Source organism: Lynx rufus, unplaced genomic scaffold (genome assembly GCF_022079265.1).
Source record: "Lynx rufus isolate CCGP_SWC_20201006 ecotype Redwood Valley unplaced genomic scaffold, mLynRuf1.p SCAF_9, whole genome shotgun sequence".
In the NCBI taxonomy this organism is placed as follows: domain Eukaryota; kingdom Metazoa; phylum Chordata; class Mammalia; order Carnivora; family Felidae; genus Lynx; species Lynx rufus.
Window position 1 is genome coordinate 33,808,281 of NW_025814897.1, and position 23,389 is coordinate 33,831,669.

The window sequence follows — 23,389 nt, forward strand, 5'->3', positions numbered from 1 at the left end:
GTTTTCAGCTTATCCTTTATAACCATCCCTAAGCATTCATCATCCTTACCTTTGGTCATGGACTGAAAAGCTGGGGCATAACTTGGGCCAGACAACTCTTTTTGGCTGCGGGCAATTCCCAGAGAGGGACTTTGGTGAAGAGAGCAGCCACCAATACTTTCAGTGGCTTGGGAAAAGAGTACCTCAATTTTTAAAGGCAATCTGGGCAATACACCATGGTGTCTACTACAGTGGCCTACGGTAGCCTCAGTTAAAATGGACACAATTAGTTATCCTTCCTAATTCAATTCATTTGAATAGGCCCACAAATCAATTTGAATAATGAAAGGGAGAGGAATACAAGAAAACAAGAAAATGGGAATTTTTAAAAAAAAATTATCAAGATTTGAATAGCATCCTCTTAGGAAACAAATAAAATCAAATACTGTACAAAATTGGAGTATTGAGAAAAGATGAGTATTAGGATTTAATAGTAATTTAGGTACTCATTTCAGTAACTTGACTTGAATATTTGACACACCTGGAAAACTACAATTTTATAACTTAAAGATACTTTTATCTACTTATTTATTTTAAGCTATTTAGTACATATATATTTATAAAAATATTTGCTGTCTTATAAAAATAAATCTTTATTAGATTGGAACAGGGAAGGAGTTCCAGAGTCAAGGTCCATTTGATAATTCATCAGTGTGCAGTTGCAGGAGAACTGACAGAAATTTAAAGTAATAACGGATAAGCACAATCGAAATTCTCAACTGAAACTCAAAGTATTTGGAGTGTTATTTTGTGTGAAAATTTATATTAGAGGTTTGTTATGTGTATTAAAAAGACTAGTAAGTCTAAGTAAGTAATTCATTATTGAAAATGACTTAGAATTATGTAAGAATGTATTTTCATGAAGTCACTGAATCAGATAGACTTAATAGTCAAAGTTAAAAACAATGACATGATTTTGCAAACACGTACTGGGGTCTACCAATGGTCACATTTCTAAAGAAACAGACACTTTATTCCAGATTAAACTCATCCTTTGGTTGGATTAAAAACAACCAACCCAAGGACAATGTAGTATTATAGAAATCCAGCCTGAGTTAATACAGGGAAAAATAATTTTGGAGAAAAACAGCTTTCAAAAGGAAAAAATTATGGAGTCCTCAACATGTAAGCACTTCTTAATCTCTGGAGGTAGTGAGCTAATAGCATATTTAATTTCTGGAGTTTACAATCCAGGAAAGCAAATTCTATTAAGAGGTAAATAGTGCTTTATATTTCTCATTCTCCCCCTTTCCCAATGCAATAACCGGAAATATCTTAATTGGTTCTGATGAAAATCTCTAGAAAGTATGTATTTTCATCCCCTCAGAGATCACAGAACACAGACTATGTTGATCAGATTTTTCCTGCCATAGCCTACACTAAAATTGACTTTCTCTATCAAGAAACTTTATTTTTCTTTTTTCTCTCTTTCAGAAAAACAATAACAAAAAAGTAAACTTACAGTTCTTCACTAAAAACACTGAAGAGGGGCACCTGGGTGGCTCGGTCGGTTAAGCGTCCGACTTCGACTCAGGTCATGATCTCACGGTCCGTGAGTTCGAGCCCCCGCGTTGGGCTCTGTGCTGACGGATCAGAGCCTGGAGCCTATTTCAGATTCTGTGTCTCCCTCTCTCTCTGCCCTTCCCCTGTTCATGCTCTGTCTCTCTCTGTCTCAAAAATAAATAAACGTTAAAAAAAATTTAAAAAAAACACTGAAGAGAAACTAGTGACTTTCATATCACCCATACGCTATATAAATGTATTATAAAGATAAAACAGCTACCAACAATGGACCTTTAAATGAGCAAAAAAAATCTCTGTATCTTCACCATATTACCACACCCAGAAAGTTTGTTTTGGTGGACTATATTTAAATGAACAAAGTGAGTCCTGTGATTTGAATGAGTAACGTCTTTTGATATGTGATAATGTTGGAAGCATTACCTGATTTTGCTACATTTGACCAACTATGAAGAGGCTCACTTCAAATTTTGCTTTGTGGGACCCCCTGCTAATCAGAGTAAATGGAGGTGGATAATCAACATGGTATTACTACTCAGCTGTGATCCTGGTGGTATTATGGCCCACAGATTATGTAGGTAACATCCCCAGAATTTAAGGAAGACTCTCCCAATAATTGACTGTCTTAGATGTCACCGAGGCAGTCACCTTTCATTCAGTTCCAAATTTTGCTCAAGTGAATATCCAATTTTGTGTCAAAGTAACAAAGCAAGTACATAAACTATCCTGTTATAAGAAAAGGTTTTAACAGAATTTTATGCAGTATTTATATTAAAATCTCTGAAATAATGCAATAGTTGGCTAAGTCGAGAAAATGGTTTACATCAAATTATTAGATTTTTTAAGTAGACATTGTCTTTTTTGTTTTTTAATGTTTATTCATTTTTGAGAGAAAGCACACATGAGTGGGGGGGGGGCAGAAGGAAGGAGGACAGGGGATCCAAAGTGGGCTCTGAGCTGACAGCAGTGAGCCTGATGCGGTGCTCCAAGTCAGGAACCCTGAGATTGTGACCTGAGCTGAAGTCAGATGCTCAACTGACTGAGACACCCAGGTGCCCCTCAAATTATTTTTTTATTCAGCAAAGATTGACGAGTGTCTATTCTGTGGACATCCATAGTGCAGCATAATAAAAAATAAAACAGCGTATTAGCTTCTGCTTTTAGGGACCCCACAGTTTAGGTTGTTTCATGAATATATAAAATGTTATAGAATAATAGATTTTAATGGCATATTTTGTTCCTGTTCATAGGACTGCATGAAACATATACACATACCAAAAAAGATGGGCATTCTTTTTTGCTATGGAAGCTACTACTACTTTGAAGATAGTGGGTGGAGGAATTTTTCTTTAAGCAGGGAGAATGGCTGTGGTAACTTTTCCAAGAATACTCTGAAAATTCTAGGGCCTTTTAGGGTAATTTCTCTCTTTCTTAAGAGACCAAGTTTGACTGATGATTATTCTGTCCTATTAAAATTACAAATTGGCTTCTTTTCTTAAGTTAGATGAAAGACCTGGAAAGTGGTGGTAAAACAAATATGTGCAAGTCAAAAGTTTATAGCAGAGAACAGAAAGTTGGTGAGTTACCAGGATGCTGGGATTTACAGCAAGACCTAGATCTAGGAGGCAAGTAATCAAGTGATGAGGAAAGACAAGCCCTTTGTCAGGGAGGGAGAAGTTAGGGCTCAGAGTTTAGGAGGCCTTATTACTTAAAAGTACAAATATTACTAGTGAGTATAATGAACCAAAGAAAATGTGTTCCTTTGATAGAGCTACTGATCCTCTGCCCTTTCACACACTTTCTGATTAATTATGAAATGCCTCCAAGACCTGCTAATGTGATGAAGAAGATGTAGTAGATGCTTTAGAGGTCCTCAGAACTTTATGCCTTAGTAAACCCTGACAATGTGTCCAATGATTTCATTCATTTTTACAACATTAGCATTGTTCCACTGGGAAAGAGAATGGTGCCAGTTAAGCACTTACTGTTTTCCATTCTGAGACTTTTACAATCCTTAGGAAATAGATGTTAATTCCCAAGAAGATAAGCTAGGAACAAAAGTAACTATAATATGAAGACTGGCATAGGCTAGAACATTTCAACTAATGTCAAATCCTTATGATACTAAAGAATTTGTATTCTAGCCCCTTTTATCTACCTAATACTCCACAAAAATAATAGATATGAAGCAGGTATGTTCCTTTATGATTCCTATGCTTGGTATACAGATTATCACAATTTCTCCTATTTTCCAACACTCTGACATTCAGGTCTGATTCGTAATGGAATGGACTAGTTCATAGGAGTGAGTTCCTCATCACTAAAACGGTTCCAGCAGACGTTAATATACTGATGGAGTATCAGCCTAGGACAAACACTATAATTTCCAAGATCTCTCACAGCCCTGAGATACCATATCTTTTCTCATTTTAGGTTGCCTTTCTCTTTCTTCTTTTCCCATCCTAATGAGGTCTACGTCAGGTAGCACCTTCTCCCCAAATAATATTACTTCATATAATTGTTATGATGAGTTGTATATATAGCTTATATATATGTGTGTGTATATATATATGATATATATATATCTTATATATATATAGCTTATATATATGTATATAGCTTATATATATGTATATGTGCATGTGTATACACACACACACACAGCCAATGATATTTGGCTGTAATAAAAAATAGTAATTGTTTTTTATAGCCATCTTTTTTCTTGAATTGCTTAATATTCTATGTTATCTTTTATTGCTTAATATTCTATGTTATCTTTTATTTCTTAAAGACTAGAACCAAATCATCTTTTTACTTTTATTTCCCACAGTTTATAGAGAAGGGATGAACACATATGGTCAATGAATATGGAAAATGTACGCTTTACAAAGAAGAAAGAATAAATAATGCAGTTTAAAAATCACGCTGTATTTAATCTTGTAACCCCAATTTAGTATTCATGTGCCCTGGAAAAGTCTTATGCTTCAGTTTCCTCATTAAAAAATGATGCCAAATATCTCTACTATGCCTTCCTGGGTATATTGTTACAACCAGAGAATTCAGTAAATATGAAGGACCATTCAAATAGTGCACTTTCATTTGGTTATTGTCCATTTAGTTACAATTTAGCATGTTTGGAGAATTCATAATGGAAAGGGCAATTCTTCTTTAGTGGAGTATCCTGATTACAAATGTTTAAGTTTTTTCTCTTCCAAAAAACAGAGCAAATTTCAGGCTTCCAGTATATTCAGTGTAACTGTTCTTTAACATTATAAAGATTAAAACTAGCTTATATCTCTAACGAATAATTAGGACTTTCAAGTCTCTGAAAAAACAATGGATAACCACAGTTCTCCATTAAGATTGTAACTTTGGGGCTACCTGGCCATGCTCAGGTACTGTCCAGACATCCTGAGAGTATTAGGAGGTTCTTGCAGACCTCTGACCAACATAAACAATTGTGTTGAAACACAATTGTAAATACCTTATTTGATAAGAGGATGGTTATTTAAGGCCAAACTTGTAGTGGTCAACTCCTCATTGCTTAATCAGTCTAGAGTGAATATAAAATCCACAATAGCTTCAATTCCTGCTCCCCACAGCTGTCTGAATTGTCTCCTCCCAAAAAACAAATCTTAATCACATGACTCCCTGCTACCTTCCAAATACAACCCCAATTCCATGGCTTTAAAGTCAGTGCCTTTTACACTGGTCTCTGCTGCTTTTCTTTAAATGTATTCAAAAACTATTCACTTATTGTGTACTATGTGCCCTCACTGTGTTGTTAGGTCTAGTGGTTCCTCACTGTTCCTGAAACATGTTCTAAACTCTTCTGTCCCTTCTGTCTTTGCTTTATCTGCTCACTCTGTCTGAGATATAGTTTTCTCTCCTAGCCTTCTGGCAAAATCCTACCTTTCCAGCTCAGGTTCAGAAACCATCTCCTCCTGACAGCCATATGCACAAAGTTCTCTGGTGATAGCACTGTTATAGCAGATAGATCACTAGCTCATCCTGTGGTCTCTCCCTTAAACTGTGCTCTCTTATGGATGGAGGGCTGTGTATTTTACTTTCATCCACAGCACTTAACTTGTAATGACGAACTGAAATTAATATCTTAAGGATAGCCTCACTAACTTGTCACATTTAGTTAATTCATATCATTGCCAAAAAAAAGTGATTTGGGTGAATGGGATCAAATATTTATTTGGATTGCTTTGACCCTTTTAACAGTGGCATTGGTAATTAGGATTCACTTCAAATCAGTCAAAATCCTGGATTTGTAAAACCTGGCATAAGTAAAAGGGGCAAGGGAAATAGAAGCATTTTCAATACAGATGTTTTAATTTAAATTTCAAAGCAATAGTTATTATTTTTTTTAACGAGATGTGATTTTATGTTTTTTCATTCTCTTGTAATGCAGTCTGAAAGCTATTTTATTTAAAACAAAACCATGTATATAACATTATATATAGTAGTATGATAGCTACACTTAAAAATTTGTTTACAGTTTTATCTAAGAAACAATGGCTGTAAACCAAAACCAATTTGTCAATAAACTTCATAAAAAAAAAAAAAAGAAACAATGGCTGTGTATAAAAGACACCAGTACAATTAGTTGAAAAGTAAAGAACTCCATTAAGCTATATTTTGCCATCTACGAGATGCTAAATATCAACACCATTGGAATTTTTTCTCCCAGAGATTTGGTTGATTCACTTGATGCTATGCAGTGTTAATGTGCTCAAAAAGTATACCCCTCTTCCTTTTCTGATTTACCCCTATTCAATTGCCCCCTGGTAGGTTAGGTCTAGGGCAGTTAATTCAGTCAAAGGCACACTCTGTTCCTGGTTAAGCAGTCCCTGAATATGTTTGGCTTTCTTACTCTGCTGTACTAGCCTACGTCCCCATGGTCCTTCAATGGCTTTCCCTTAAAACTCAGAGCAGTTCATAAATCATCTTCTCTTCTGAGTCCTATCCTGTCCTTATTATCACCAGAGTCTTCAGTTGTCCTCTTAAACAGGAGGTAGCCCACAAGTCCAGAGGCATCCCAAATTTCCCTTATTTATAAAACTTTCATTTCTCCTCTTAAAATATATTATTTGGGGGATAGCATGCTTTTTTTTTTTCTCTGCCTTATCAATGTCATAAAATGGAATTTTCTCCAGTATATATCCTTGAAGCCAGCCAGGACTCAATCAGAGTTGGAGGTAATTAAGAGGAAGGGGATAGATAATTTCTTTATAGTAGTTTTAGAGCTTCCAAATATTTTTAAGTACATATGTATTTCTATTAATTATTCTAAATATACTAAAAATGATGAGTGCTAAATTACCTTAAAACTAAATATTATTCTCACTTCTCAGTATGATAATGTGCTTTCTTTTATTCTATAGCTTCTTATTACTGTCTACAATCCAGAGCCTACGTTTAACATGGCCTTTATCATATGGATTTGCATGGAGTAAGGAGTCAATTTTTTATGTCTTAAAGGCAAGAACAGCATATATACAAAGAGGGATACGGCAGGTATTGTCAACTTCCAACTTTATAAAAAAGATTAAAGGTATTTATTGCTACAAATGAATGATATCAAACTAAAGTGGCAATGTCTAAGACGAAAATAAGAATTCTTATTATATAAGAATAATTTTACCAGGACCATTAATTTCTCTCGATATTTTAAACAAAAAGGGGTCCTGTTTACATGAAGAAAACCCAATATTCATTTAAGACATATTTTTACTTTATGTATCTGATCACTCAGAGTGAATTTTTACAGATAATCTTAAGAAGATATATTTTTGTTAGTATATTTTTGTTTTGAAATGTGATATTTTTGTATTACATTTTTCTGGTTCTGTTTTATTTGTTCACAATCTTGAAGCAACTGTTAACCCCAGGTAAAGGAAAAAGGAAAGTCACAAATTAGGGAAAATGAGTTTAATTTAACATGATCTAAATGATTTGCATATAACATAACCATTAATAATTAAAATTAATTTATTTGATTAGATGAGAATGATGTGGTTATTAATTATTTCTTATATATATTATCTCTCCCATTAATTTCAAAGTAAATCAGGATGAAAAGAAACATTTAGAAGGAAATGTTTAATTTTGGTTACATTGGCAAATGTAACAAAGACAGTTCATATTTATTCTTCTACTAATATAAATTCTAAAGTGAGAAGGGACATTAGAAATTTTCTGGTTTAATCCACTCACTTCATTTGTCTATGAGATTATTGCCCAGGAAAGCCAAGTGGCTGGCTTTTTGTTAGAAAGCTGATTAGGACTTGACCTGGGACTGGATCCAGAAAATTTCTGACTTTGGATCTGGATTTTTTTTTCCCCCACTGTATCATATTACTTGTAAAATAAAATTCAATATAAACTGAGCTTTATATATATATTTGGTCTTACCACAGCTGTGGTTTTCTAGTGTTTCCCAAACTGTTTACAGAAGAATAAATGGATATTAACAAGTATGGGGAAACATTTAAATTTTTTTAAATGTTTATTTATTTTTGAGAGAGAGACACAGAGTGTGAGTGGAGGAGGGGCAGAGAGAGAGGGAGACACAGAATCTGAAGCAGGCTCCAGGGTCTGAGCTGTCAGCATAGAGCACAATGTAGGGCTAGAACTCACGAACTGTAAGATCATGACCTGAGCCAAAGTCGGATGCTTAACCAACTGAGCCACCGAAGTGCCCCGAGGAAATACTTTAAGTTGGATTTTCAGGCATAAATTACATTTGGATTCACCTCTTCAGCCAAAATAAAAGGGATATTTTAGGCAAAATCTCTCTCTGTTACCCTACTTCCATCATCCTTCTCTTCTTTCATCATTATTTCATTCTTTTATCTTAAACAAGAACTTGGGGGAAGAAGGTCTTTTTTCACTTCTCTGTTGAGAACACTGATGTTCTATAGCATTTGGCTCAAAAGATTCCCACTTCAGTTAGTTGATTGCCACAAAATTGTGTAATATAGGACAAGATATTACAAGGGAATGACTTGGTAGACAAAAAATGAATATGCCTTGTCTAAGGCTGACATGTATTTATGACTATTGGTTGATGTTTAAGGTCTGCTTAAGCTCATGTTTAATTCCCTTGAGGAGTTAAAGAATCTTCAAAATTACTATTTCTTGAGGAGTAGGATAGGCAGGCTTATTTCATTTATTTATTGTATCATATTTACTGTTTAAAGTGCTTTAAATAACACTAGTATGTAGCAATATAACTTCTAAGAAGTAATGTGTAAATGTTGACAAAATTAATCAAGTAAATAAAAGTGAGAAATAAACCAGATTTGCATGATGAAGGATTTCCAATTACTTACTGAGCTTTACAAAATTACTTTCAATTTGACATAACATATAATAATGAAAGAAAGTAATAGTTTGAATCAAATATATTTTTCCCTATTTTTCCTTAGCATTTCATAAATAATAAAGTTTTACATTTGAGTGTAAATTTTAAAAATTATAGTACTCGACAAATAGAAGTGTATTAACTTACGGCCCTGATGCTTTCAAAATGTCCACCTTCTTTCTCAAAATCAATAGGCTGTCCTTTTAGTGTCCAGTAGAAAGTGACATCCAAACTAGCATCATGAATTGCTTTGCAATTAAGGACAATGCTTTCTCCCACTGTTAACTCTGTTCTTTTAGGAGTAAGTTCTATTCTTGTAGGTTCTATAGAAATAAAAATGCATTAATTAACATAATCAACACATAGTATTTCCCTGTATTTTATATTTTAAATAATAGAGAAAAACTTAAGCAAAGAATCTATACAATGCAGTTGCTCTGGATACACATCTTTAAATAAACTATTATTAATTGAAATATTACCTTTTTTTGTATGCTAGGGCATTTTAGTATGCTTTTGTAGGAGACTGATGGTTTAAAAGTTGCTATTCCTATTAAGAAGTAAGCATAGATGAAAAAGACAAGAAAATACATAACTATAAGCAGCATTTGGCATTCCAGAAGAAGGAAAATTAGAAAAAAAGAAGTTGTAACCTCCTGGTCTACCTTCAAGGATCATCAAGTATAAATAAAAGGATTTTTTTTTAACAATAAAATATGTTCCATATCTAAGGAGGAAGAAGTCAGGTGAGTTCACTTCTTTAAAAGTTATAGAAGTCAGCTCCTCTCAAATTACTATTTTAACACAGACAAAAATATAATACTACAACTATGCCAACTTATATTTGCTTTATACACTACAAAACCCTTTTATGAATAGAAAATGCACTTCTCTAGCTGATTATAAAATAATTTTGATAAATTGTGGATGGTTTAATTTAGATCCAGAAAGAAAGGCAAATTATTGAATGGAAAATTTTTTGAGAAAAAAATGTGTGTTTAATTACTAAAGGATTCAATTAAAAATTTAAAAATAGACATTTTTACTGTGTTTAAAATAAGTTTGAACCAATAAAGGCTAATACTGCTATTCATCTAAGGGTTATTTAAGCTAGTGATCAGATAATTGAAATATGATTTTTTAAAATGAAGTAGGAAGGTGATAGAGATAGGATTTTGATTTAGTCTTTTTTCCTAGATTCCTGGTTGTAGATACCTCAAGAAGACTGACACAAATGATTAAAAATTAGGCTAATTTTCCTATTTTAGCTCTATTGTTGGCAATAGCATAGTCTGATGAAACATCATTCTTAACCACGGATAAGATCCTTTAATATGCAACATCCTTTTAAGCAGTCAGAGAGAAAATGAATGTAAATATTAACATTCTAAAAGTCAGATATTCCGTGTGGCTTTCTAAATTCTGACTTCATCAGAGAAGACAGATCATCACAGCATATTATAGTTTAAACATTGTGAGAATTGGAATGTTCTGGGTAACTAAATATTTCATTTAACTTGTGATTTACAGAAAACTTTTTTGATATTATTTACAAAAAAGTCTGTGAATCCAGCATTGCTTCATTATGATAAACATTATATAGCACAATAAGACACAGATTAGCAGACTGAATTGGATTCCCATAATGCATGCTGTAAATGAAAACATCATTTAAATCATGTTCCTTCCTTCTCTTAATGTTTGCCTCTTTTCTAAAATATCAGAGTGCTGGCTATTTTAATGACACTTTTATTTGTAAAGAAAAAGAAAACATTTCTACTTTTTTGTAGCCAAAGCATGATTCACTATATAATACATGCCCACATGGAAAAAATCAATCAAGGATATAGTGCAGTTGTGAAAAATATTTCTTTGCCAATTGATGAGATTTTTCTGCCTAACATATGAGATATTCTTAGTAGTAAACAATGATACGTAATCTCAAAAAAATGTTCTAGGCCAAAATTTAGTTCACTTTAGAACTAGAAAACTAACAGAAACATTTAAGTGACAATATTTATAACACTAAAAAATGACAGTATATAAAAAATTCCATTGATGCAAGCACCAAAGAGCAGGTCAGGTAACCATTTAACTAATGCACACTCAAACACCACACATTCCTGTCCTCTGTCTGCTATCCTTTCTGCCCCAGATCCCACGGTGACAAAGGAATATTACTGATTGATGTTAAAATTAATTTTGATAGAGGAAAATATTTTTATACTGTTGGAATACTTTTAAATTTTGAGACATCAAGTAAAACTTCAGAAAGATTTCTTTATCCTCTCACATATTTTGTTCAAAGCAAAATATTTAAGTTTCTACCAACAATGTGTTCCTTTCTTTATGGTCTCCTAAATAATGGAAGGGACAATTTGGCTGTGTTAGTTCTATGTTTGTAGTGTATCTTATCAATAGAAGCATGCACACACATAGGCACAAACACAATTTACATGCATATTGTATTTATTTGCTTTCTGACAAAGCTGTGAAACTATGCTTGTAACACAGTTAGCCACATTTTCTTACCTTTTACAGATACTGAAGCTATGGTTTCAGCAGAACCAAAGACATTTTCTCCTTGGCAAACGTACTTTCCCTCATCTGATTTAGAAGCATTTAGGATCCGTAGACTTCCGTCTGGAAGAATAGCTATTCTGAAAATTATTAAAAAAGGTTTTTGCCTCTTTTACTGCAAATCAGCTAAGTAGTAAAAAACTCTGATGACGTCTGAAACCACCTCCAAGGTAATAATAAATAAGATAAAGGGATCACTGTGAAAATATGTGATAGTAGAAATGTTTTACCCTTTAAGAAATTATGCAATAAACCCACTTAATATCCTCTTATATTTAAAAGGGTCAGAGAGTTAAAAGTTATTTTTTGACACTTTTTGACAGTTCATTTTAAAACTTATGGGAAAAGGTGACCCTGAAATTGGTTATTAAAACTTAAAATATCACCCAGCGATATTTTAATACGAAGCTTGAGTATTTTACTTCAAACCCAGAGTGACCTCAAAAATCAAATATAGAAAGAAACAGCATAAAAACATACGGGAGGACAAGTGCAGAACATAAAATTAATTGTATACAGCCAAGAGATGATTTATGGTGGTTTCTCTACAGTGCCACCAGTGCGGCAAGGGTATGAAAATGAGATCTGATACCTGATACCTGGGCTGCTCACACTGCACTTTTTAAATATAAAAACATGATACCTGAGTTTGCATTTAGGTTTTTTCAAGACCTTTGCTAAAAGTGGACCTTGAGACTTATATGAAGGTGAAAAATTAAAGCATTATTAAAAAAATTTTTAGAAGTTCAGTGAAAGGTTGACATTTGGGATTATCATATTATCCTGTGTATTCATCCTTCCAGAAATATATGGATTTCAAAATTAATTAGTACTTTTGTCCTTTTCTCCCTTTTTTGCTCCTGAAATATAACCCATTACATCACCAATGCATCAACCTCCTCAAGCAACCTGAAGTAAAATAGAAGCTGTCAGTGTCATTTTATTTGTTATGCCACTAGAGTTTGGATTGACTTTTGGGAGAGGAAGTAACAAGCTTTTGATAAGAACTAGTGGCCCTAGTGAACTTAAAATCCTAAAATTAGGTCTTTTAGGTTCTGAAAAGAATAATGTATTCCATGTTAATATAATATTAAACTATTTAAGAAACAAGAATATGTTTAGTCTACTTCCTTCATGTTATTTTAAGGTATGTATTCAATCTTGCCAATTACCCAGAACTGAGTTATTAAAAGCATTGAACTTTGTAACAATTGGATTAGATTCTAGGTTGCTGACTATTGCTTATGAATTTATAACTATATACTATCATTAATAAAGATACTAGTTTAAAAACATCATATTCTTTTCAATATACATCAAACCTGCCTTATAATGTATAAGGAAGACAAATTTAGAAACAAGCCAAACTTGGAATAGAGACTTTGATTTTGTAATATATGTCTAGGAGAGATAACTAACTTGAGGCGTTTGGCAAACACAGTGCCCTTAAAAGTTATATAAACCCATTCAAGATGGTCAATACAAAATTCTATTCATTATTTAAATAGTGCTCATTTTCTACAAAAATGAAATATATTTATTCCATTTAAACTCCAAAGATAAACATACTATAAAAAGATAAACTTGAAAGTAAAACATACTTTATCCAAACAAATAGGCATTATCTTATGAGAATTACAAAGTTTAATGAAATTTAGTTAAATTACTATAATCTATTCAGATCACTAATATCTTTAATATATCTGGATTTTACTGCTTCTAATCTAGCAGGTGGGAAGTTTGGCTTAAAATCCACTTCCTTTAAAGAAATAAATATATCTTAGACACTGGCAGTATTTCAGCTCTTGATTTAAGATAAGTCCTTTCTCACTGACAGGAGGCAATACATTATACTCTCCTTTTAAAGATAGTTTATGAACACCCCTGTACTTTAGGCCACTTGGGGGTTGAAGAATTTTGAATATCATGATTTTTTTTTATCTGTCAAGTGGCAATGTCATTTAACCAAAAGCCTGTCTACCGATTCAAATGACAAATCTTTATCAGATGAGCTCATATGCATTTTTTTAATGTAAAAAGAAAAACAAATGAGACTGTGACTGTGATTTACATTATAATATCTGGCTATTTCACACATAATTACTTAGATAACTGAATATTTAATTAATGTTTTCTAGCAATTTCCAGCCTCTTTATCTATCTTCTCTCCTCTTCTATTACTATGTAACTCCTACATTTGAAATTTTCAAATTTGGGGATTCATTCTGCTGAGAAGTCCACAAATTGGAGCAGGGTAGTAAGGGAGTAATGAAGTAAAGGTCTGTTGGGGGTAAGGAGAGATTTTACAAATGCAAACCAGCATTCTAGCATTGGGTGCCAAGTTATGCTTACTATATTCTTATCTCTAAACTTTTCTATGAGTTTTTGCCTAGACCTGGAGATGTCTTGATTCACATCTTGCACTAAATTACTGGATCTCTGCCTTGTTAATCTGCCTAATACCACAGTCTATCTAGGATAACATCATGCTTACCCTTATCTTGCAAGGATTTAGTGCTAACTTCTTTTTTTTTTATAAGCTTATTTATTTATTCTGAGTGAAAGAGAGAGAGAGAGGGAGAAGGAATTCCAAACAGGCTCCGCACGGACAACCCACATCATGGGGCTTGAACCCACGAACTGTGAGATCATGACCTAAGCTGAAATCAGGGTTGGACACTAAACCTACTGAGCCACCCAGCCACCCCTATAGCTAACTTCTTGGTGCGATCTTGATTTCCAAATTTCAGGGCCATTTTCTGGACCTTCCACTTCCATTTTTGGCTTACCTGTCAGATACCTCACAAGTTAGCTTAGGTTCTTCCAGTTAGACTGCCAGCCTAGAGATACTACCTACTTACCAACTGTCACTTTAGAGATCACGCTTTGACTTCCAGATTAGCTTTCTTTTGGTACCATATCATAGTGGATATAATATTACAAAATCATTAATCATTACTTAAGATTATATGCTTTCAAGTCAGAGATGGTTGAGTTTAAGTCACTGCCATTGACTGTTATGTGTGTGATTTTAAGCAGTTAATCTCTTTATATGTAAAATTTTATAAATATATATAACTAGTTCTTCAAAAGTATTAACTAGATAATATATATAAATTATATACTTTAGTAGTGTTGATAGCCATTAATTTAAAGTGTATTAAAATATAAGTAAAGTTTGTGACAAATTTTAAAAAGGAAAAAAAAACAGAAAGTTATAAATCTCAAGTATTTTAGGGTGAATCAATAAGTCTTTTCTGAGGGAGTGATATTTGAGATGAGAACTGAAGGATCAGAGGAAGTTAACCAGGAGTTAAGAGTGGGGAAAGGAGAGGGGATAGCATTTGCAAAGGCCTTGAGGTGGGAAGGACCACAAAACCTTAAAGAATCAAATGGCCAATTATGATGACAGCATATAAAAGGGGCAGGAGTGGCCCAAAGAGGCAGATGGGAACAAGATCATGTAGGACCTAGTATAGTATGGGAAACATTTGCTCTTTATTTTAAGGGCAAAGGGAAGCTACCATTAAAAAAAAACAAAAAAAAAAAACAAACCTATATTGAGGTATGATAGTTATATAACAGGTTCACAGGTTTAAAGCACATACTTTGAAAAGTCCTCACAAATGGATGCAGACACAAAACTATTACCACAGTCAAGAGAGTCAACGCATACATCACCCCCAAAGTATTTCTGTGTTCCTTTGTGTTCTCTACTTATAATCTCTTCTTATCACACCCTTATCCCTTGGCAATTACTGATCTGCTTTCTGTCCCCATAGTAAGTTTTAACTTTAACATAACTTCATATACATGAAATCATAACATTATATATCCTTTCTGTTTAGTTTATTTCATTCAGCATAGGTGGGATTCATCTGTATTGTTGCAATGATAAATAATCCAATCCATTTTGTTGCTGAATAGTATTCCATTGGGTGTATATACCACTACTTGTTTATCCATTCACCTTTTGGTGAATGCTTGAGCTATTTTCAGCTTGGATCTACTACAAATAGAGCTGCTATCAACATTGTGTAAAGAGTATTTTATGGATATTTGCTTATATTTCTTTTGGGTAGGTACTTAGGACTAATTACTGGATCGTTTGGTTTATGTTCATGCTTAATGTTTAACTTTTTAAAGGAGATGTTGTACCATTTCCAAGCAGTTACACCACACTTTAAATTCCTCATGGCATCATCTGAGAATTCTTGTAACACTTGAGATGGTCAGTCTTCCTAATTTTAGATATTATAATAATTAGGTAGTAGAATCTTACGGGAGTTTTAAGTCACATTTCTTTAATTACTAATGATGTTGAGCATCTTTCAAGTGCTGGTTACCCATCTATAAATCTTCTTTGGTGAAGTAATAAAATATTTTAGCAATTTTTTATGAAATTGTCTTCTTAGTCAGGTTTGACAGTTTTTTTAATATTCTACATATAACTCCTTTTTCAGGAAGGATAATGGCAAATATTTGCTGTCAGTTTACGGCATGTTTTAACATTTTTCCAACAGCAGAAGTTCTTAAGGTTGATGAAGTACAACATATCGATTTTATTTTATGCTTTGTGTTTTTGTGGTTGTACTAGAAAATCTTTACCTAACCTAAGGTCACAAAAAGTTCTTTGTTTGTTTGTTGTTTTGGTTTCAGGAGTAGAATTTAGTGATTCATCACTTACATGTAACACCCAGTGCTCAACACAAGTGTCCTCCTTAATGTCCATCAGCCATTTAGCCCATCCCCCACCCACCTCCCTTCATTAACACTCAGTTTGTTCTCTCTATGATTAAGAGTCTCATATCGTTTGCTTCCCTCTCTCATTTATTTCCTTTTCCCATATATTCATCTCTTTTGTTTCTTAAATCCCACATTAGTGAAATCATAAGGTATTTGTATTTCTCTAACTTATTTCACTTAGCGTTAATACACTCTAGCTCCATCCATGATGTTTCAAATATCTATCATCTATCTCTCTGTCATCTATCTATCTATCATCTATACTACATCTTCTTTATCCATTAGTCAGTCAATGAACACTTGGGGTCTTTCCATAATTTTTCTATTGTTGATAATGCTGCTATAAACATCAGGGTACAGGTGCCACTTTGGATCTGTGTTTTTGTATTCTTTGTGTATATACCCAGCAGTGCGATTACTAGATTGTAGTACAGTTCTATCTAAAAATTTTTGAGGGACCTCCATACTGTTTTCCAGAGTGGCTGCACCAGTTTGTATTCCCACCAACAGTGCACCAGTGTTCCTTTTTCTCCACATCCTTGCCAATACCTGTTGTTTCTTAAATTTTTTATTGTAGTCATTCTGACAGGTGTGAGGTGATATCTCATTGTAGCTTTGATTTGCATATCCCTGATAATGAGTGATGTTGAGCATCTTTTCATGTGTCTGTTAGCCATCTGGATGTGTTCTTTGGAAAAATGTCTATTCAAGCCTTCTGCCCAATTTTAATTGGATTATTTGTTTTTGGGGTGTTGAGTTGTAACAGTTCTTTATAGATGTTTGGATACTACCCTCTAATGGATATGTCATTTGCAAATATCTTTTCCCATTTCATGGGTTACCTTTTAGTTTTGTGACTGCTTCCTTCCCTATGCATGAGCTTTTTATTTTGATATAGTCCTAATAGTGTATTTTTGTTACTATTTTCCTTGCCTTAGGACACACTTCTAGAAAAACATTGCTAAGGCCAATGTCAGAGACCTATCTGATTGTGTTCTCTTCTAAGATTTTTATGGGTTCAGGTTTCACACTTAGGTCTTTAATGCATTTTGAGTTTATTTTTTTGTGTAGGGTGAAAGAAAGTGGCCCAGTTTCATTCTTTTGCATGAAGCTATCCAGTTTTACCAACACCATTTGTTGAAGAGACTGTCTTTTCCCAATGGGTATTTTTTCCTGCTTTGTTGAAGACTAATTGACCATATAAATGTGGGTTTATTTCTGGGTTTTCTATTCTGTTCCATTCATCTATGTGTCTATCTTTTGTGCCAGTATCATACTGTTTTGATCACTACAAATTTGTAATATAATTTGAAGTCTGGAATTATGATACCATCAGATTTTCTTTTCTTTTTCAAGATTGCTTTGGCAATTTGGGGTCTTTTGTGGTTCCATATACGTTTTAGGATATTTTGTTCTAGTGCTATGAAAAATGCTGTTGATATTTTTGTAAGGATTGAATTAGATATGCAGATTACTTTGGGTAATACAGGCATTTTAACAATATTTGTTTTTCCAGTCCATGAGCATGGAATGTCTTTCCATGTCTTTGTGTTGTCCTCAATTTCTTTCATCAGTGGTTTATAGTTTTCAGAGTTGAGGTCTTTCACCTCTTTGTTTTTTTTTTTTTTTTTCTAGGTATCTCATTATTTTTGGTGCATTTGTAAATGGGATTGCTTTCTTGATTTCTCTTTCTGCTCTTTCATTGTTAGTATATAGAAATGCAACAGATCTCTGCACATTGATTTTGTATCCTGTAACTTTACTGAATTTATTCATTAATTCTAGGAGTTTTTAGATGGATTCTTTAGGGTTTTGTATATTAGTATCATGTCATCTGTAAATAGTATAAGTTTTATTTCTTCCTTACCAATTTGGGTGCATTTTATTTTATTTTGTTGTCTGATTGCTGTGGCTAGGACTTTCAACACTATGTTGAAAAGAAGTGTTAAGAGTGGACATCCTTGTCTTACACATAACCTTAGGGGGAAAGCTCTGTTTTTCCCCATTAAGGATGATGTTCTCTGGGGATTTTTCATATATGGCTTTCTTATGTTGAGTTATGTTCTTTCTATACCTACTCTATTGAGGGGCTTTTATTATAAATGGATGTTTTACCTTGTCAAATGCTTTTTTTTTTGCATCTAGTGAAATGATCATATGGTTTTTATTCTTTCTCTTATTGATGTATCGTGTTGATTGATTTACAAATATTGAACCACCCTTGCATACTGGCATACACCCAATCCCACTTGATCATTGTGAATGATTTTTTAAATGTTAGATTCTGTTTGCTAGTCTTCTGTTGAGGACTTTTGCATCTATGGTCATCAAAGGTATTGGCTTGTAGTTCTCTTTATTCGTGATGTCTTTTTCTGGCCTTGTGATCTGGGTAATACTGGCCTCATAGAATAAGTCTGGAAGTTTCCTTTCCTATTTTCTTTTTTGGAATAGTTTGAGAAGAATAGGTAGTAACTCTTCTTTAAATGTTTGGTAGAATTTACCCATAAAGCCGTCTGCTCTTGGACTTTTGTTTATTGTGAGTTTTGTTTGTTTGTTTTTTTAGAAAAAGAAAAAGTGGGGCAAAGGAAGAGGGAGGGGGAGAGATAGAATCTTAAGCTGGCTCAATGCCAGTATGGACCTGATACAGGACTCAATCTCACAACCATGAGATCATGACATGAACTGAAAGAGTCAGATGCTTAACAGACTGAGCTGTCAAGGAACTTCAAATTTTTTGTTTACTGATTCAATCTCCTCCTTCCTAGTATTCAATCTGTTTAAATTCTCTACTTTCTGCTTCAGTTTTGGTAAATTATATGTTGCCAGGAATTTACCATTTCTTCTAGATTGTCCAATTTGTTGGCATATAGTTTTTCATATCCTCTTACAATGTTTGTATTTCTGTGGTGTTTGTTATTTCTCCTCTTTCATTTGTAATTTTTTGGGTCCTTTCTCTTCATTTTTTTTACAATATTGGTTAGATGATTATAAATTTTATTTATCTTTTCAAAGAACCAGCTCTTGACTTTACTTGCTCTACTGTTTGTTTGTTTCCATAGCATTTATTTCTGTTCTAATCTTTATTATTTCCTTACTTCTCTTGGCTTTTGGTGATGTTTGCAGTTCTTTTTCTAGTTCCTTTAGGTGTAAGGTTATCTTGTTTATTTGAGATCTTTCTCGCTTCTTGAGATTGGCTTGTATTGCTATAAACTTCCCTCTTAGAATCATTTTGCTGCATCCCAAAGGTTTTGGAATATTGTGTTTTCATTTTCATTTATTTCCATGTACTTTTTGTTTCTTTGATTTCTTGTTTAGTAGGATGTTCTTCAACCTCCTTGTATTTGTAATCTTTCTAGATTTTTTTCTTGTGGTTGGTCTCTAGTTTCATAGCATTGTGATCCAAAAAGTTACATGGTATGACTTCACTCTTTTTCAATTTGTTGAGACTTGTTTTGTGGCCTAATATGTGACTTAATATTTATTCTGGAGAATATTCCATGTGCCCCTGAAAAGAATGTGTACTCTGCTCTTTTAGGATAGACTGTCCTAAATATATCTTAAATCCACCTTGTCCAATGTGCCTTTCAAAGTAATTGTTTCTGTGTTGATTTTTTGGTTGGATGACCTGTCCACTGATATAAGTGGGGTGTTAAAATCCCCTACTATTATTGCATTACTATAAATTTGTTAGTAACTGTTTTATGTATTTTAGTGCTTTCATTAGGTACATAAATATTTACAATTGTTCTATCTTGTTGAATTGTCCCGTTTATTACTATCATATACTGTCCTTTGTCTCTTGTTACAGTCTTTGTTTAGTCCACTTTGTCTGATATAAGTATTGTTACTCTGGTTTGCTTTTCACATACATTTGCATAATAGATGCTTCTTCACTCCTTCACTTTCAATCTGTAGGTGTGCCTTTAGGTCCAAAATGAGTCTTCTGTAAGTAGCATAGAGATGGGCCTTGTTTTTTCATCCATGTCTTTTGATTGGAGCATTTAGTCCATTTGCATTCAAAATAATTATTGATTGATATGTATTTATTGTCATTTTATTACCTATTTTGTGGTTGTTTTTGTAGTTTTTCTCTGATCTTTTCTTCTATTCTTCTTTGTCATGGTTTGCTGGTTTTCTTTAATGATATATTTGGATTTCTTTCTCTATTCTTTGCATATCTATTTGTGGTTTTTGATTTGTGGTTACCATTAGGTTTGAATATAACATCTTCTGCATACAGCAGTCTATACTAGGTTGATGGTCTCTTCAGTTTAAGCCCATTCTTTATTCCTCTCTTCCCCACATTTTAGGTACATGGTCTCATATTTTACATCCTTTTATTTTGTGAGTTCCTTTGATTGTTTTTTTTTTTACAGAAATATTAATTTTTTAACTTCTCTTGAGTTTCCTAGTTCCATATTGTTGGTTTTTCTTTTGTACTGAGTCCTCTTTAATATTTCTTGCTCTGCAAGGAATGTGGTCAAAAACTCCTTTAGATTTTGTTTGTCTAGGAAACTTTTTATACCTCCTTTGTTTTGAAGGATAGCCTTGCTGTATAGAATATTCTTGGCTGCAGATTTTTCTCATTTAGCACTTTGAATATATCATGGCATTCCTTTCTGGGTTGCAAAATTTCTGCTGAAAAATCCACTGATAGCCTTATGGGGTTTTCTTTGTATGGTATTTTCTTCTTTTGTCTTTCTGCTTTTAATTTTTTTCTTTATCATTATATTTTTGCTTTTCTTTCACTTTTTTTTTCATTTTCCTATTTTAATTACAATAGGTCTTGGTGTGGATCTGCTTTTGTTGATTTTGTTGGGGGTTCTCTGTGCCTCCTAGATATGGATGTCTTATCTGTTCAGCTTGATTGCCTTCCATAACTAACCTCCAGGTCACTGATACATTTTTCTTCTTCCTGAATCCTACTGTTCATCCCATCTATTGTATTTTTAATTTCATTTATTAGGTTATTCATCTGGGTCTTACTTATATCCTCCACTCTTTTCTCAAGTCCAATTAGTATCTTTATGATTATTACCTTAAATTCTCTGTCAGGCATATTATTTATTTCTGTTTTGCTTAGATCTTATGCTATGATTTTGTCATGTTCTTTCATTTGGGACAAATTCCTCTGTTTACTCAATTCATCCATCTTTCTCTGACTTTGTGTGTTAATGTGAGCTATGTTCTCTGCCTTCATTTATTTATTTTTTTCTCTGTTTACCATTCCTTTTTTTAAAATTAATTTATTTTTTAAATTTACATCCAAGTTAGTTAGCAACCAAGTTACTACAACAATGATTTCAGGAGTAGATTCCTTAATGCCCCTTACACATTTATCCTATCCCCCCTCCCACAACCTTCTGGTCTCCATATTTAAGAGTCTGTAATGTTTTGTCCCCCTCCCTGTTTTTATATTATTTTTGTTTTCCTTCCTTTAAGTTCATCTGTTTTATCTTAAAGTCCTCATAGAAGTGAAGTCATATGATATTTATCTTTCTCTGACTGACTAATTTCACTTAACATGATACCCTCCAGTTCCATCCATGTAGTTGCAAATGGCAAGATTTCATTCTTTTTGATTGATGAGTAATACTCCATTGTGTGTGTGTGTGTGTGTGTGTGTGTGTGTGTGTGTGTATATATATATATATATATATATATATACGACATTTTCTTTATCCATTCATCCCTCGATGGACATTTGGCCTCTTTCCATACTTTGACTATTGTTGATAGTGCTGCTATAAACATTGGAGTGCATGTGCCCCTTCGAAATAGCATACCTGTATCCCTTGTATAAATACCTAGTCGTGCAATTGCTGGGTCATAGGGTAGTTCTATTTTTTATTTTTTGATGAACCTCCATACTGTTTTCCAGAGTGGCTGCACCAGCTTGCATCCCCAGTAGCAGTGCAAAACAGATCCTCTTTCTCTGCATCCTTGCCAACATCTGTTGTTTCCTGAGTTGTTAATGTTAACCATTCTGACAGGTATAAGGTGGTATCTCATTGTGGTTTTGATTTGTATTTCCCTGATGATGAATGATGTGGAGTATTTTTTCATGTGTCGGTTGGCCATCTGGATGTCTGCTTTGGAGAAGTGTCTATTCATGTCTTTTGCCCGTTTCTTCACTACATTATTTATTTTTTGCGTGTTGAGTTTGATAAGTTCTTTATAGATTTTGAATACTAATCCTTTATTTGATATGTCACTTACAAATATCTTCTTCCATTCTATTGGTTGCCTTTTAGTTTTGCCAATTGTTTCCTTCACTGTGCAGAAGATGTTATTTTGATGAGGTCCCAATAGTTCATCTTTGCTTTTGTTTCCCTTGCCTGTGGAGACGCGTTGAGTAAGAAGTTGCTGTGGCCAAGATCAAAGAGGTTTTTGCCTGCTTTCTCCTCAAGGATTTTGATGGCTTCCTGTCTTATGTTTAGGCCTTTCATCCATTTTGAGGGGTTTTTGTGTGTGTGTGTGTATGGTGTAAGAAAGTGGTCCAGGTTCATTTTCCTGCATATCGTTGTCCAGTTTTCCAAGCACCACATGGTGAAAAGACTGTCTTTATTCCATTGGATATTCTTTCCTGTTTTGTCATAGATCAGTTGGCCATATGTTTCTGGGTCCATTTGGGGGTTCTCTATTCTGTTCCATTGATCTGAGTGTCTGTTTTTGTGCCAGTACCATACTGTCTTGATGATTACAGCTTTGTAATACAGCTTGAAGTCCAGGATCGTGATGCCTCCTGCTTTGGTTTTCTTTTTCAAGATTGCTTTGTCTATTTGGGGTCTTTTCTGGTTCTATATCAATTTTAGGATTGGTTGTTCTAGCTCTGTAAAGAATGCTGGTGTTATTTTGATAGGGATTGCATTCAACATGTAAATTCCTTTGGGTAGTATTCCTACCCAGGAACATGGACTTTTTTTTCCTTTTTTTGTGTGTGTCTTCTTCAACTTATTTCATAAGATTTCTATGGTTTTCAGTGTATAGATTTTTCGCCTCTTTGGTTAGATTTATTCCTAGGTATTTTATGGTTTTTGGTGCAATTGTAAATGGGATCAATTCCTTGATTTCTCTTTCTGTTGCTTCATTATTGGTGTATAGGAATGCAACTGATTTCTGTACACT

At 33.5% G+C, this 23,389-nt stretch overlaps 1 protein-coding gene across 1 annotated transcript in view; it reads right to left on the minus strand.

Moving 5' to 3' along the window:
* Positions 1 to 23,389, minus strand: part of CNTN5 (contactin 5) — a 535,125-nt gene that overhangs the window by 141,690 nt on the left and 370,046 nt on the right. Inside the window, exons 12-13 of the mRNA XM_047071958.1 lie at positions 11,468 to 11,595; positions 9,083 to 9,258 (exon numbers count right to left, since the gene is read on the minus strand). Coding sequence (XP_046927914.1) covers positions 9,083 to 9,258; positions 11,468 to 11,595 — 304 coding nt within the window. The remainder of the gene's footprint in view (positions 1 to 9,082; positions 9,259 to 11,467; positions 11,596 to 23,389) is intronic.